Source organism: Aspergillus nidulans, chromosome I (genome assembly GCF_000011425.1).
Source record: "Aspergillus nidulans FGSC A4 chromosome I".
Classification (NCBI taxonomy): Eukaryota; Fungi; Ascomycota; class Eurotiomycetes; order Eurotiales; family Aspergillaceae; genus Aspergillus; species Aspergillus nidulans.
Window position 1 is genome coordinate 623,772 of NC_066257.1, and position 16,038 is coordinate 639,809.

Below are 16,038 nucleotides of genomic sequence, written 5' to 3' on the forward strand. Positions count from 1 at the left end.
CGAACCAAGTGGACCTGTATGGGTAAGGTTGATTGTATATTATAGAAGAGTACGGAGCATCTAGAATGATGCTGGCCGGCCAGCACCTCCCAAGCAAAAGAATACTAATACATCCGCGTGAAGAGATCAATTCACGACACTTCGTCCAATCTTGCCAAAGACTCCTCGAACCATGTCGGGGCTTTCTTTGAGACAGGTAAGAAGGACAGCCGCACTGATGGCGAACATAGTACGCTCCCGATATAAATACTAGATAAAAGTTCCAATTAGTTAGAGTTGGACCCTCGAAGTGAAGAACGTTGCAGCAAAGGGTGGTTGTGACATGCGCAATGTCACAGTGGGAGCAGTGTAACCATCCCCAGCCAAGCAGAGCAGGTTTGTATGCGGAGCGGTTCAACCATACCTTCTGATCATAAAACCTGGGTAGGACAGTTGCTGCAGCCCTGGGTGCCACAAACAATGCGATCTCCTGCCGCTTCTTTGCATGTTCGACAAGAATGCTCCAACCACACATAACACATCCGGCACCGACGCAAAGTCCAGAATCCCACATCTGCGGTGTCACCGTTTCTCTACTGAAAAGTCTGGGCCCCAGCCTTGTTCGGCTAAGACAGACAGAGTAGTAGAATAAACTGACAAATGAGGCAAGAAACGCGGAGGACCGTAGAGCATCAGACAGAGCCCGTCGAACTGACTCCGCTGACTTCATCGAGCGTATACGGAAAGCGGTTTGCAAAGGGATGTAGGTTGCACATGCAAACTTAAACGTTCTAAGAAACCGAGAGACAGCGTGCTTCTCGCAGCTAGGGCCGCACCCCATGTGCACCATTTCACAGGGAATGGGAATGGTTCGAGCAGGGTCGCCCCAAGCGGTAGGCCAGCCAAAGTCCTTGCACATGGATTCCAATAGCGGAGCCTGTCCAGTATCTTTTCCGTAGACAAAGATACCTCTCCGCGCCCGGCGAAGAGCCTCAATCAAACGCTCATCCACCTTGGCGACCTCTCCAATCCATTTTCCATATGATCTCGGCAGCCTTTCAGGGGAATAAAACCAAGCCCACATTACTACTGCCGCACTTGAAGCAAAGACAGCAGAGTCTGCGAGTCCAGGAATAACCGGGATTGCCTTACTCCAGCCATGGCCACCTCTCCGCTTATGTTGAACCCAGCTCCAAACGATGCAGGCCATGGAATCTAGTGCGCGAGTGAACGTGAAGAGGGTAAGGTCCATGGTTCTCCCACCGAATTGAGTCTGGCGATGCGGATATAGCTGGGGCGTTGGCTGAAGAGCAGTTGTTTCCTGACCAATGCCATCCTGGGGCTTTCCGGACACTGTCTGTAAAGTGACAGGCCGCCGATTCAGAATCTGGAAACTGAACCAGGCAGATACAAATGCAGCAGCAAATTGGATCAATTGAGATACACTCTTGAAGTTTAAGCTCTTGAAGTCCGAGCCAAGTCTACGACAAGCCGTTTGTAAGACTCTCAAAGCCAGGATTGGGAGCAGAGTTGAGCCCCCAACAAGCGCTGCACAGAAAGTTGGGAAACTTTCCAAGCGTAAAGGTCCCGCTAGAACTCGGAGTAGCTGTATACGTAGTATATGGTTATTACTTGACCAAACGATAAAGGTAAGGGCAGCGTGGTAGCTTGGCAGGACCGGCAGGACATTTATTCTCCAAGACTTCATCGAATCCGAACAAGGACGGAAGGGGTACCTACCTCGTAGAATCTCTGTCGGTAGCTCAAGTCATTATTGATCCAAAGTCGCCGTAGGCACGATATGATTTTGGGTGTGGCCGAAGACAGATAACCCAGCGCATAAGCCCGCAGAACGCTAAATGAAGATTCCAATACCAATCAATAACGCTCTGGCACCGGTAACATGGTCGCATGCCCTCAAAGTCGAATGAAAGTAGCACAATGGCCACAGAGAGGTAGTACTTACGGCTGGAGTAGTTGCGTGGTTCTATGGCGCCTGCGAATGAGCGCAGCAGAATCCATCGCGTCACGAATCCTCTAGTTCATGACAGCTGCCGGGTCGAAGTACAATCGCAATAGAACTGCCTATCTCTGGAATCAGTAGGCTTGCCCTGACACCAGGATCACTCCAGGATCCACCCGTCATACAATACTGAATCGTACGGTCGAGGTTGGTACTTTGTGCTTTTCGCAACGATGCCAACAACCAGAAGGTCTCAGAACACCTATTGGCCGGTAAGTTCCTCGGGAGAGAGCACAAATCCTCAATATCCGGAAGATTTACCCTGTACGTTTGTACGTAGACCCCGGAAATTTAACTGGAGTTGGCCCTAGTTTCTAGGTTGCTTGGGGGAATCCTTCGGTATGATCTGCCGTGCTGCCGTGCGACGCGAGCCGACGGCGCCTCGGTACCTGGCTAGATGCTGGCGACGGGCGTTGATATAGATTGGTTCAGGGGTAGCTCTCCGCCAATATCCCTACAGCGGACGGCAAGCGGCACGCCCAGTAAAGTCCCTTGGGGTGCAGTAGTGGGGCAAAAACAGCTGGAGGCGTGGTACGGAGTACGGAGTAGTCCTAGAGAGAACGAACCAAGCCCAATCTGACGGCGGACCGTTGGACCAGGGATAGCGCCTGCGGCGATTCAAGCGGACTGAATAGCAATAGCAAATAGCAGAAAGCAAAAAAAAACAGAAAGCAAGAAATCAGGGAAGAAGCCTAAAGGAGAATTGAATTGATGGGAGGGCCACAGAACTGACAGCAGTGTTATTGGACGGAAGGTGATGAGAACAGGGCGGCGCTCGCCGCTCGCAAGCGAAGAAGTTCCGTTTTTTGCATGTGATTCCTTCCCGGCAGCACCATAAGCCGAAGGGCCATGCTCCCTCCACCATCAACTCTTCTACTATATTCAGCTCTCCGTCATCTTTTCTCTGGCCGATATCGAATGCGGGGGATGTGCGCTTGCTAGGTTGATCTTACTTTTGCTATAATTCCGTAGCCCTGACTTCCGCACCGGCCACTGGGTCACTTTCTCGATTTTCTACTTTCCTATACCCACGACCCCGAGGCGCCCCGTCTTTTTCTTGGGATACACAAAAGAGGGACTTATTGCGCAGCGCACTGTCCAACGGGCGACGTCGACCTTGAACTTCGAGTCATCTCAACCTGTCGAGGCCTTTCTCACTGCGCATAAGCAAGCATCGAGATAGCATCTACGATAACCTGCGGGTCAAGTTATGTTGAGCCTGGGTCATCTACTCTGCTCGCTACCTGCACGACTGGATGCTGGTACACGATAATTGAGATCCTCTTCAAAACACATCGATTTTCTTCTTTCTATCGAATTTGCAATGATGAGCATCAATCCCCCAAATGGCACACAAGGCCGACATGCACGCAATAACTCAGCGCTGCCGTTTGGCTGTGAGTTTTCCTCTGGATTCAAATAAACGTTTCTGACTTGGGTCTATCATCGCAGATTCTTTCCCTGAAGACACGCCTTATGAACCTGCTCCAGCTTCACCTGTCGGCCCACCGCTCCTTGATGATACCGAAACGAATATGCTTGATAACTTCCTTACGACGATAAATTCCAATCCTTTCGCAAACGACTACTGGTTTTCAGACTCCCAAAATGACGCTAACAACTCTCTTGGCTTGCCGGGGTTTGACTGGTCGACCGAACTGCCGCCAACATTCCAAGGCTCTACGTCGTCTCTACCCCCTTTTCACCCGCCGTCGTCATCGCATCGAAGCGTTGAAAAGTCCCTTGGAATTGCGCCCGAGCATGCGAACTCAGAAGTGATGGCTGCGGCTTCTATGCTCTACCAGAATGGAATGAACGGGCCCGAGATTAGCACGGCTTTTGGGAATCAACCGCTCGCATTTTCCAATGTCGATTACTCACAGCTCAAGGGGAGCGGTAAGGAGCGGAAACAGGACGGCCGTATGCCGGAGAAAGGGACTGGTATATCTCGAACACATCTACCCGCTGGGTACCATACAACGAAGATGTTCTTCGACGTGCCTGAGCCGATTTCAACAGAGCAACAATTAATCACCAAAGCTCAACCTCTCCACTGGGGCTCCGATTCTAGTTTCATGGATAGGGGATATTTGGCGCCCCCTGATCAGCCTGATGAGGAACAACGGACAAAGGAAATGATGGAGAAATTGGAATGCCTTGAACGACAAAGTAGCGCCACCAATACACGAGCACCTACGCCTGATCGACACGTAAATCAACAACCGGTTCCCTTGTTTGAGCCTGACGCTATCAATCATCTTAACGGACTGAGGAAAGATTACGGCGACAGTATCGAAGATTTATCATATCCGAAGAAGAAACAGCGACTGCTGATCAAAGAAGAAGACGATGAGAACTCGGACGGGAATACTTCCAGGCAACGCTGCAAACGCTCGAAGGGTCCGGGAAGGCGACCTTCCACTGATGGTGTGCGGAAGTCGAAACCATCGCAAGGCTCAAAACCACGAGAGAACTTGACGGAGGAGCAAAAGCGAAGCAATCATATACACTCGGAGCAGAAGCGGAGAAATCTTATCAAACAAGGATTTGATGATCTGTGCACGCTTGTTCCTGGGTTAAGAGGTGGCGGGTTCAGCAAGAGCGCCGTTCTCACTCAAGCCGCCGACTGGTTGGAAGATATCATTAAGGGCAACCAGGCCCTGAGGTTACAACTAGCACAACTTCCGGATCTGAGTACCATGGACAACTCGATGATGCGGCCACGAACATGATAATCGATAATGATGATGATTCCTCTACCTTTCCTTACTTTTCTTCACTGTTGGTCTCCTTTTTAGCATTGATCAAAGCGATTTAGCGTTCTTGTCGGACGCAGGATGTACTGGCGGAACTACAGGCGTTGATATTGTTCTCCCAATCGTGGTCTGGGATATGATACCTCTTTCATTTTCACTTTGTATTGATAACGGGGCTTCAAAAGCCCAGCGGCATTGCTAATGCCTTTCAACGTCCACTAAGTAAATTATAATGTCTTGATGTATAGAGAAAAAATACGATGACATCATCAGTTATTGGTCTGAGGCAGAACTTGAGCTGAGCATGTGAAAATTGATAACAATGAGACTAGTCAGTACCGGTCATGGTGATGACTCGAGCTTGCAGTCCAAAGCGGTTTAGTGTAATGTTTGTTATGCTGGATATGTGCATGTGACTGGGTGTCAAGCTGCTTAGCGCGTCTTGGTGCAATCAACACTCGACGCACCCGCACCCTTCGGGCATACAATTACGAAACACAACCTTCTTCATGACAGCCTCCTTCTAACAGACATACGTAGCTTTCACTGGAAGAATCTCACCAATAGCACCATTACGATGCCTGCGAAGCGAAAGCATTCGGGCAATGCGCTCGACCAAGACAACGACAGTCGGCGTAAGAGGTCTTACGCCTATCTAAAGCCCCAAGTACGGCATATATCAGAGAGAACGATCAAGTCCAAATGGTCGACGCTCCCAGAACCAATGCAGGACAAGATCCGTGATATGCTACAAGCCCTCGAACGTCCTGTCATCGTCCGGCAACAGAATGAGCGGAAACGCTACGAGGCACAGGCAGCTGTTCAGGCTGTTGTGAAGAAGTACGGTAGCTGTGCTCATAAGCTATGTGGATATGTGCTAATTGCCGTGCGTACTTTCTAGTCTTGGAAAGCGACTGCCTCGAATGCCTTTTCCTCCGATGACGAAAGACTCAGTATTCGAGTACGAAGCGGCGCTTAAGGAACATGTATGTGTCCTTCACCAAGCAGCGGCATGCATACGTACTGACTCTCCTATTCAGAGCGCGCTAGAAGCTTCTCTGTCTACAATGAATGACAGCATCGTTCTGTTGAACAATGAGATTGCAAAGGAGGAGGCGTTTCTTGCCAAGGAAACGAAGCAGTTGCAGGAGATGGAGAAAAATGCTAAGCGCGCAGAGGCAGAGCGGAGGAGGCTGATGAAAAATGTATGCTGCTTCGCGGCCATAGGTTTTTTAACTGGCGCTAATTGATCGCAGGAACATCCCGCTCTGCGACAGCTCCGAGATGTTCGCGAACAACAAATTGAGGCTCCGTCTGGATTCAATTTGTCCCATGCGAAGGGGTCCCAGCTAGACTTCAGTGAAGTAAGTTCTCAGCCCCTGGACAACGTGCTCCTTCCTAACGTCTTTCTCTATAGCTCGAGGCCGACCCAGAGGCCTCCAGTCTCCTAAAGCAGTTGAACAACCACCTGAAATCAATGCAGAGCAATATTGCACCTCTTACTGGACTTAAGGACGCTATTGACCGGTCTCAGACAGCTCTAAGTCTTGCAACCTTGCCCGATGACTGAGCCATGCCTTTAGCGATTTCAAAGAAGCGCCTAGGACATTCTCATGAAATTAGGCCTCTGCCGACTACGACTGTACTTGCACCCGACTATTAGAAGGGTACGCAAAGGCGAAAATGTCCACTGTCCCAGTGCTAGGTCGCCAAAGGATCTAGGCAGCTTGATCTTCAGTTGCGAGGTGCAGTGAACTTTGTACAACAGCTGGCTACGCACAGAAACCACACCCTTGCAAAGGTACCTGACGCGTAGGGGTACACTATGATGAAACATGCAATACCACGAAACTCCCGCAGTGGACTAGACCCTAGGTTCAAACAAGCCGATTCTGGCTAGGCAATAACGTTATAAAGCCGATCAGAGGGTTGTTTGGCTGATTTGGAGGCAATGTTGTTCGAGACCCGTCAGCTTGGGCCATGTCGGCCCAGCGGCTCTGCCAAGCTCCCGACCGTCTCCAGAAGAGGACGCATAGCTCAAGCAGCAAGAATGGGAATAGAAGCTAGATCTACAAAATTAGTAAATAAGACCGAGGCATTTAGCTGCACATGGATTCGGGAAAGTGCTCCGTAGGCAAGATCTTCCGAGGCTGAGAGCCGTTTTTGCGGAGCCGCCTGAGCTCTTTAAAAAGGCGGCGTTTCCCAATGCGGAGCAGGTCGGGAGATGAATTTGGCTGCCGAGATTCCACTCCACTACCAGTAGTGCCTGTGCCCAAAGTGCCTGTGAGTCCCGCTCAATCGGCGGGGAAAGTGTGGTCGCATGTACGTATCTCCAGCTTCACGCTTGTTCGTGCAGCTGAACCGATGATCTCGTCCTCCTTCTCGCTGAACCCACGTCGGTGCCTGCAAGTGCCCATCACCCTCTTGTCCCTTGTGTTCCCAACCCAACAGCGACCGCGACACTAGCGAGCCGGCTCCTGCGCAACAGCTTTGCGCCTCGCGATCAATGACGGAGAAAAACACTACGCAGCCGGGTTCGGCCCCAGACCAGTACGCCGGCAATGGAACGGCGGAAAACACAGGCCCCAGCAAGACTTTGGATGGCAACAAAGTCGGCAGGGTCGACTCAAACGCGAAAGAGAACGCGCAAAAGTCGCCTGCTTCAAAGACCGAAAGTACACCTGCGGGGACGCGCACCAGCCCGAAGAAACGGCGCAAGGTCAATCATGGTAAGAGCTCACATCCCGGCAGGGCCACGACAGCGGTTCCCTACGTCTACCTCTCTGCTACGACCTTCAGACCACGTTGCTAACCAGTGCACTACGCTTGCAGCATGCGTCTACTGTCGGCGTTCGGTAAGCCTATCGTCCCGTGAAGTTCCCTAGCCTTTCACCATCCTCCTCCCGTCGTAACATCTCTTTACACCCTCTATCACCGGGATAAGAAAAAGAAATATGCGCCCTGGTGTTTTGAACCTTCTCTGATTTAGATTTTTATTGGTATTCCTTTGCTGACGGAAGGTCACTTGCTCACGTGTTACAGCATATGACTTGCGATTCGGTAAGACCTATCCTGGATTAAACCCGCACACGAGTCCTTGTGAAACGTATCGCAGGATAGAACCTGGGAGAACACGAATCATTGCTGACTACTGTCTTCTCACAAATCAAGGAGCGACCCTGCACTCGATGTATAAAGCGCAATATCGGACACCTGTGTCATGACGAACCGAGAGAGCCGTCGAAACGATCACGTAGTGAACACGAGCAGTCTGCCGCGGACGAGGAGGGCTCTTCAAACAACGAGTACTCGAAAGTCCACGCCATGCCGCGGAAGGTCGATATTCAAGATGCTGCAGGTCAGCAAATCCTGGCAGACGGGTCCCTTGGCCTTACTCCATCCTCTATGAATGCCGTGCAACCAGGGCCCATGTCCTCTTCTACGAGCCAAAACATGAGTGTCACGTCTCAGCAGCAACGTAAGCGTTTGTTTAGTTTCGGATTCCCTTTACTTCAGTACCTTACTGATATCTTTGTAGTTCTCGGATACAATGACTGGGTCGGCGGTCAAAATCAGTTTCAAGACATGCATACATTCCATCCTTCTTATATGTTCAACGCGCCGGAGGTTACGAACGAATACAATCTTCTGGGAGACTTCCTCAGCAACAGTCTGTTGGACGATGGCAGTATTTTTCAGAACGAAGATATGCAGAGAATGTATTCGGACCCGACGTTGATAAATTCCATGGCCGTACTCGGAGGCCCCAGTACATCACTGCTCCAGCAATCACAAACTCTACAACCACAGCAGAGTCAGCAAAATCAAGGTGACACTGCTTCGGGCGCTACGATTGGAAATGATAAAGCAAGGGAAACGTATTATATGACGGCGGCAGACCCCGCTGGGTCAGATCCACCGGAAGAGCGCATGAACAAACTCCTTAAAGCGAAATATGACGCCGGTCTTCTGCGACCTTTCAACTACGTTAAGGGTTATGCAAGGCTTAGCGCATACATGGAGAAGAATCTACAAGTATCGTCGCGACAAAAGATCGCTCGACAACTGGACAAATTCCGACCCAAGTTCCGAGACAGGATGCAAAAGCTGACGGATATTGAACTCATACTGGTGGAGATGTGGTTTGAGCGAAGTTTGATGGAGTATGACCGTGTCTTTGCCAGTATGGCGATACCTGCTTGCTGCTGGAGGCGGACGGGTGAAATTTTCCGCGGTAACAAAGAGATGGCTGAATTAATCGGCGTTCCAATCGAGCTTCTCAGAGACGTGAGTTGTTGTTACTAATACCCGCTCAGGATGGTTCTAACGCTTGTACGCTATAGGGTAAGCTGGCTATCCATGAGATTATCGTGGAAGACCAGCTCGTGAGCTACTGGGAGAAATTCGGTGCCATCGCCTTCGATAACACCCAGAAAGCAATGCTCACGAGCTGTACCTTAAAGAACCCGAATGCCACCTCGCCGACGGAAGGGATACCGTGCTGCTTTTCATTCACTATCCGAAGAGATAATCATAACATGTAAGTGACCTATAACTACCACGATCTATGTCAGATTTTTGACTCCCCTGATTCTAGTCCGTCTCTTATTGTTGGAAATTTCCTACCAACGCAACGGGATACCAAATAGTATGGGCAATTGTCTGTTTCTCAACTCGGCGTTAAGGGACCGTCTAAGTACATTCATCGGATATTGGCTTGTTTGCGCTTATTGTCTAGCTTCGCCATCACATTCGGTTTTATATACTGGTTCTTGTATATACCACAACTGCTGCGAAGTGTTGTATTATATTCTTGACAAAAATGGACATTGCTTACCGTCATTTTGCCGGAACTCTGACGGCTCGCTATTCAGTCTTACACCCTGTTCCAAGTTCTGTGTATCTACACCTTGACGGTGGTCATATGCTTATCGACATGGGATTCTTCTCATATTCGCTCAATTTGACCTATTTACTTCAGATCCTTCCTAAAATTCACCCGAATGCCATGGCATAGGGAAAAAGCATTCTAGCAGGTTCCAAGACCAGACACAGTCTCTATCAGGTGAGTCTACATAGTGTCAATGAACGGCATGTTGATACCTTTATACTCTGTCTAGTTTGCCGCGGAGCCTTGAAGCAACTCACTCGCTTCGCGATTCAAAAACTCCTCTTCTAGATCGGGAGACTTTCGGGCTGCTTGAGAGGACATCGTGTCGTCTTTCCTTTGGACAATCTCTATCTTCACATCTACATGTCAACAATCACGTAACGAAGGAACAAAACTATGGATCTACGCCTACTGCAAAACCAAGACGTTGAGACGAATAAGGACGTCGTGCTGCCATATAAAGGTACAGAATTACTATATTTTCTCAGCCTAGGCATGGTTGATGCGGCCGCGCTCAGAGCTCTGTGCTGGAACCACATCTTTCTCCTCCGGATACTTGATGTGATACCAGATAGCTGCAGAACCTGCCCACTTACGCTGTATTTGATGTACAAACTAGCTCTCCTCGCAGATAATGTGACCCTTAATTAGCAACTTTCCTTCCCCATTCATAATATACAGTTGATTAGAATACTGTAGCTATCAATCACATTCAATCATTGTGCAATCAAAGAGCAGATGCCGCATACATCCGGTCACGTATACTGGACTCACTGCAGATAGGAACGGCAAACAAAGCTTGCGCATCCTTTGAGTTTGTAATGGCTCCTCTGGGTAACAGTGGCTTTGGAAGACTGCAAATTCCTCAAGTGTTGGTGGAAGTGTATGTGCGGTATGCAGAAAAGCAGCCAACCATGAAGAATGGCTAGGGCCCGTAGCTTCCCTACTAAAGTACGATTAGCTTAACTCAATCTTGTATAGAGATTTTACAGCGGGCAAGTAGACAGCATTGACCGCAACCATCCTTGGGCAAAGGGAGCCGTGCTCGTCCAAAGAACAACGCAGGTTTTCTCGTAAGACCCATTGTATCGCGCTTAATTTATACAAGTCTGAACTCGTACAAGTCAAGCTGCTTAATATCTCCAAATATTGCCCTTAAGTTTTTGCAGCTCAGTCATTATACGCCGTACAGTTCATGAAGCTTGGCCAGGAAAATATGACAAAAGAGCCTATTACTGACCTCTCGCAAAGCTATCTGAGTACGCTTCCTCCAACCTATTATCATAGTTACAGAAAGCACATCCCCCGCCTCCTCAGATGCCTCCACCCCCTGAGTTAATCCTCGACCAAGCCTTCCTACTAGCCCGCAGTGAGCAATTCGGATTCACATTTCAATACTCGAGCTGCATGTCAAGAAGACGATCTTCAGTCGCTTGCAACGACTGCGTTTCTCAGGCGGTCAAATTCTTCCTCGTTTCTGCGGATGAAGATTGTCGTCAGAGAGCGAAGAAGGCTATTGCGGTGGCGGACTTGGCTGGCCAGAAGCGTCGGGAGCTGAGCAGGCTTCTTAGGACGAATATCACGGAAAGTTAGTCTGCGTCTGCATCTGTGTTGTTTGGTGGAGAAATAGTGGAATGGGAAGGGTCGGGATAATGATATGTCGTTATATATTTCTGTTACAGATAATGGAACCTCGCTATTGGATTTTGGGTTTGGGAAGAGTTAACTTACAAAACAGCCCTGAATGTAAGATCATACAATTTGAGATTTGAACCGCGTGAGAGTAGATTCTTCAGTGTGGTTTTCAAAGGCATACACTGGAAAAGTTCAGGTAAGGAGAGTATTCCCGTAGAAGAGCTACGTAGGGCTTCCGTTGTAGCCAAGCCCTAATTCAAGGTGGCGCATTTCGCAGAATATGTACAACGAACATCGTGCCACTAGTCCAGCCTCCTTCAAAGCAGAAATATGACTATGACTTCTTCCTAAGATTGATCATTGCAGCGTGACGGTAGGAGAATGGGTAGAGGATATGTTGAGCCACTCTATCCCCGGAGTTAAGTGGTCGTTACACTTTCAAAGCTAACCGTCAAGTCCTTTATACATGAGCTAGATTTGGATGGATATTGCGCTGGCCAAGTACGGTTTTGCAACAAGTATGATATGAAGACTAAAGAATCTCGCGGCCTAGAGACCCCGCAGATTCAGATGAACATGGGTATCATTGTAAAAATTGCCTAATAACCTGTGCATATAGATCAAGGACCAGACAGAAATATGTCACGACTGGCCCTGTCACGGTCCACAAACGAACCATTTGGCGCCAAGCTGACCCAACAAAAAGGCATAGGTAAAAGCAGGAATCAATAAATGCAAATATCAGAAAACCGCAGTTCTCGCACAATGGAAGGCCCATAACGCAATAGAGAGCAAAAGAGCCGTGAGGTAACCGTAAACAACCGAACACCTGCTATGCTTGAACGAGACACAACACCAGAGAAGTACGAAAATAGTACTGGCTTTGCGAGATGCAAAGATCTATCAATAGTAACTTGAAGAAAAGACCCGTGCCACCAAAATGCCCTTAGAAGAGGAACGTAAAGTGAAAGAATAGAGCAAAATAGTAAGACACAAGAGCATATTAGCCTTATCCCCCTCCGTCGAGAGAACGCCGACGGGAGTATCTCGGCGACTTCTCTTGGCCTAGGTTTGGTGTGGACGGAACTCGACGGGGTATGCGTCCAGTTTTGCTCGGAATAGGAGGTGGTATCCTCTCATTTTCTTTTCCGCTGCTGTCGGTCTCCATCTCGGCCTTGTGAGCTTCAGCTTTCTTCGCTCGAGAGCTAAGAATGCGCAACGTGAGGCCAAGCTCACGCTCCAGCTCCTTTTGCGAATGCAGATGCTCAGTCGACCCATTAAGCTTCTTTCTGTATGCTTTTAGGGTGCGGCAGACCTGTTCAGTGGACATGTTTAAACTTCCGAATTCGCTCTTTCCGGTCGCCCGAGACCGTGCCCGAAAATCCAAGGAAGAACAGCGGATATTGTTGTGGTTGCGTGACTCTAGAGTCTTCTTTGCGCCGGTGGATCTCGGGCTGGGCGGCGACGGCGAATTGCGCAACCTCTCCGGGCGAACTGACGATGTGGGTGAGTGACGAGGCGGTGCAGAGGGAGGTGTTGCTGGCACTAAGTGCGCGTTTTTCATTGTCGGGACAATAGATACCTTGGATAGTCTGCGCAAGAAAAGCGGGGACTGCTCCGGCCCTTCACGCGCCGGGGTGGGAGTCAGAACTGAACCCTCTGGTCGTTGGTACCCCGCGAGGTCTTGCCGAGACAGTACTTTTCTTAGAGGAGGCTTCGACAGGTTTGGCTCTTTTGAGGAAATATCCTCTTCGTCATTGGAGCCTGCATGTGTAACTTCCTGAGACTGTTGCAATTGCACTGATATGTTCCAGATCATAACCACCCCATCGATGCCTGAGCTCACCAATATCCGCTCTGGTGAATCTTTCGATGCATCGGAATATCTCTCCAGCATCAGAACATCACTGACGCCTTCCGTGTGGCCGAATTCGCCTGTAAGAAGGGCACCCTTTTCCATATCATATACACGGATCGATTTGTCTGTTCCAGAAGCCCCAATGAGTAATCTAGGGTTCTGTCCAGAAACAGCGGAGGTTACCGTCAACGAGCCCATTATTACAGTATCATTCGACTCGGAATCGGCCGCACGGAAAGAGTTGATATAATGACCAGAATTCAAATCATAATGATGTACGCAGCGATCCACTGTGGAGAAAACGAGGGTGTCCGGATCATCTGGGGATAGAGACAGCGATACCGGTGATGATCTCAAGGTAATTGCCTTTGATACCAAGTAGGCGATCGCAGTGACCCCTTCATCGTCGCGAGTAACGCGCTCTCTCACCAGGATTGTACGATCCGCAGATGAGGACAGCAGCCTCTCTCCTCCGTTTACAAAAAGAAGTTGATTAACTGCGCCGACGTGGTCATCCATGGTCTGAATCAGTTGAAGGTTGTCGTTGCGCCTTTCGAAAAGCTGCACCATTCGATCGCGGCCTGAGCTAGCAACCACGCAGGAATCCGAAGTTTCAAGTATTGCGATGTCTGTGACTTCCCCCCCATGAGCTCTGACTTCGCCCACACACTCCCACATTGGTCCCTGGAACACGCTGTGAAAATTAGCAGGGCACCAAGCAATCTGTTGTGTAATGTACTATACCGTAGAACACCGACTTTGTCGCCGGAAAAGAACAGACCCATGTCCGTAGTTGCCCGTAATATCTTGAGCTCATTTACGGCATCATCCTCACTGCCTGCAAGCGGCTCGGCAAGGATGGTCCGTGAGTCACGGCACTTGCCTTGTATGTTCCAAAACTTGACAACACCACGACAAGACCAAGTAAAGAAATCCGCCTCTAAATAGTTCGGTGTTTTCAGTGGTCCTACACCAAGAACAGAGTCCCTATGAGCGGGCATGGTGTCTCCCAGGTTACATTGTTCGTCCTCGCCCTTAAGCTTTTCGATAGGGTATATATTGATTGCTCTGGTACCATCCACTGTGACAAGGTGAGATGAAAGAGAACCAATGCAAGTAATCGCTGGCCCCCTGGACTTTATCTCCGCAGACAGCCGATTAAGCGTGCGTGGAGACGGAAGGTTGCTCGACGGTCGTAGCGACTCAAAAGGAAGCCTTCGCATACGTCTGCCACGCCCACCTATCCATATACAAGCACGGTCTGAGTCGGCTGTGAGTGACGTGATGCTGAATCCGACGTACTGAATTAGAGTAAGCTTAGCAGTTCCATCGTTATCATCAATAAGACAGAGTGCTCCCATATCAGTGCCAACGATAGCCTCGGAATCAGAGATGCCGACAACGCTAGTGAATGTGCTGTCAGCCAGCGTATGCAATACACAGTTCCTTCCAGAAAGAGCCTTTGGCGTGGCTATATTGGGAGCGTCGCCGGTATTTGTGCGAGACTTCGACGGAGAAACCGGCCTGATGTCGGGAAGTCTCCAAACCTTCACATGTCTAACTCCCACCCTGTGAACATATTCAGTATCCAGAGTTGTCAAGGAGAGCTTCGAAGTACATACGTGATTAAAGCTTGGCCTAACCAAGTCATGTCACGAACAACGGTTGTGCATTTGTTCGTTGAATGAAGCTTCGCTGAGCCATTTTTGAGGCTGACGGACCATACGAAAAGGAACCCATCGTTCACATCCCCGAGGGTTGCTAGATACTGCGAGTTCGGACTCCATGCAAGGGCACGAACGCCAAATGAATGATCCGTGAGGATTGTGAGCGGGATGTCTGAAGGTGCGTCTTTGGCTGTTGAAAAAACCAGGACTCGAGGGTTATAGCCCGTCTGAGACAGTGAGCTTCTATTGTTCCGGCAAGTTATCATTCTACTTACCTCTCCTAGAGCAAGAAACCTTCCATTCGGGCTTATGGCCACACAGGTAACCGCCTTTACCCTTTCCCTCGACGACCATGCACGAGGGCTGGAGTCCACTATTTCCATTGACGGTGAGCCATTATAGCTACCGTTATGGGGTGTGGCTTTTATACCTGGTAGAGATCTTGTTCTAGCATCAGGCGTAGCCGGGGGTGTACATTGGTTATAAAATGAGATCACCGGGTTGATGCTGCTGGCTGTCGGCCGTGCGCGGAAAAAACGCTGATTCGCGTTATTGTCTTCGTCCAACTCTGCCAATACACCAGCAGACCCAGCACAAAAAGCAAACGAGTTGCTTTGATCGTGGAATGAGAAACCATTAGGTGTAGTTGTCGTTGTGCCAATTACTGTTTGGAGCGACAAGGCAGACTGATACGGGGACGGTTTGGCGGAGCGTGTCGGCGGTCGGATCGTAGGTGAGTTCGAGGGAGCACCCCGGAGTGAATGGTTCGAGCCAGCAGTCTTGCTTTTCACGCTCAATGCGTTGTTCGCCATAACAAGTTGGGGCCAAGAGCAATTAAGAAGCTGCACTGTCCCCAGAGATTTGTAGGAGTTTCGGCTGCATTTGCTGAGACGAGCAAGCAGTGGCCTTGATGGAGATCTTCGATGTAAACAAAGCTCCGTTCCTCGTATGTTAAGACTAGAAGGAAGGTGCGATGATGGAGAAAGCGGTCGAGGAAAGATATAACGAATGGAGAGATCTGTCCGTAGAGTATGTATTGTAACCCGGGCGTTCTATCGAGCTCGTTTTAAGCTGAGGTTGCAGAGTCGGAATAGGGAGGGGTTCGAGGATGGATGGAGCTGGAATCGGGATTAGCGAGAGTGGGTGTGGCTGGTCCAAGAAAAAAAAAAAAACTAAGTTAAAGAGCGACTGAGAAAGAGTGAATTAAAGAATGGCTGAGTAGTCTAAGA

At 49.5% G+C, this 16,038-nt stretch overlaps 6 protein-coding genes across 6 annotated transcripts, besides 1 other annotated feature; 4 read left to right on the plus strand and 2 right to left on the minus strand.

Moving 5' to 3' along the window:
* Window positions 1-16,038: part of a sequence feature (contig 1.107 303..444822(-1)) that runs on past both edges of the window.
* Window positions 127-2,001, minus strand: ANIA_06296 (uncharacterized protein; the record flags this gene model as incomplete). The annotated part of the gene is made up of 5 exons (XM_658808.1): window positions 127-249; window positions 404-605; window positions 696-1,585; window positions 1,720-1,834; window positions 1,946-2,001. The coding sequence occupies 5 exons, from the start codon at window positions 1,999-2,001 to the stop codon at window positions 127-129; spliced, it is 1,386 nt and encodes a 461-aa protein (XP_663900.1).
* On the plus strand, window positions 3,330-5,001 carry ANIA_06295 (basic helix-loop-helix domain-containing protein; the record flags this gene model as incomplete). Its single annotated transcript, XM_658807.2, has 2 exons — window positions 3,330-3,399; window positions 3,494-5,001. The coding sequence occupies 2 exons, from the start codon at window positions 3,330-3,332 to the stop codon at window positions 4,732-4,734; spliced, it is 1,311 nt and encodes a 436-aa protein (XP_663899.1). The 3' UTR covers window positions 4,735-5,001.
* ANIA_06294 (uncharacterized protein) lies at window positions 5,336-6,590 on the plus strand (the record flags this gene model as incomplete). The annotated part of the gene is made up of 5 exons (XM_658806.2): window positions 5,336-5,598; window positions 5,660-5,744; window positions 5,799-5,963; window positions 6,015-6,122; window positions 6,176-6,590. 5 exons carry the CDS (start codon window positions 5,336-5,338, stop codon window positions 6,326-6,328), a joined length of 774 nt encoding a protein of 257 aa, XP_663898.1. The 3' UTR covers window positions 6,329-6,590.
* acuM (gluconeogenesis transcription factor acuM) lies at window positions 6,996-9,407 on the plus strand (the record flags this gene model as incomplete). Its single annotated transcript, XM_050611369.1, has 7 exons — window positions 6,996-7,487; window positions 7,591-7,613; window positions 7,801-7,818; window positions 7,930-8,236; window positions 8,297-9,045; window positions 9,102-9,298; window positions 9,356-9,407. Exons 1-7 carry the CDS (start codon window positions 7,265-7,267, stop codon window positions 9,405-9,407), a joined length of 1,569 nt encoding a protein of 522 aa, XP_050466945.1. The 5' UTR covers window positions 6,996-7,264.
* Window positions 10,471-11,375, plus strand: ANIA_06292 (uncharacterized protein; the record flags this gene model as incomplete). Its single annotated transcript, XM_658804.1, has 4 exons — window positions 10,471-10,532; window positions 10,633-10,714; window positions 10,943-11,237; window positions 11,332-11,375. The coding sequence occupies 4 exons, from the start codon at window positions 10,471-10,473 to the stop codon at window positions 11,373-11,375; spliced, it is 483 nt and encodes a 160-aa protein (XP_663896.1).
* On the minus strand, window positions 12,294-15,621 carry ANIA_06291 (WD40 repeat domain-containing protein; the record flags this gene model as incomplete). Its single annotated transcript, XM_658803.1, has 4 exons — window positions 12,294-13,836; window positions 13,887-14,711; window positions 14,765-15,036; window positions 15,085-15,621. The coding sequence occupies 4 exons, from the start codon at window positions 15,619-15,621 to the stop codon at window positions 12,294-12,296; spliced, it is 3,177 nt and encodes a 1,058-aa protein (XP_663895.1).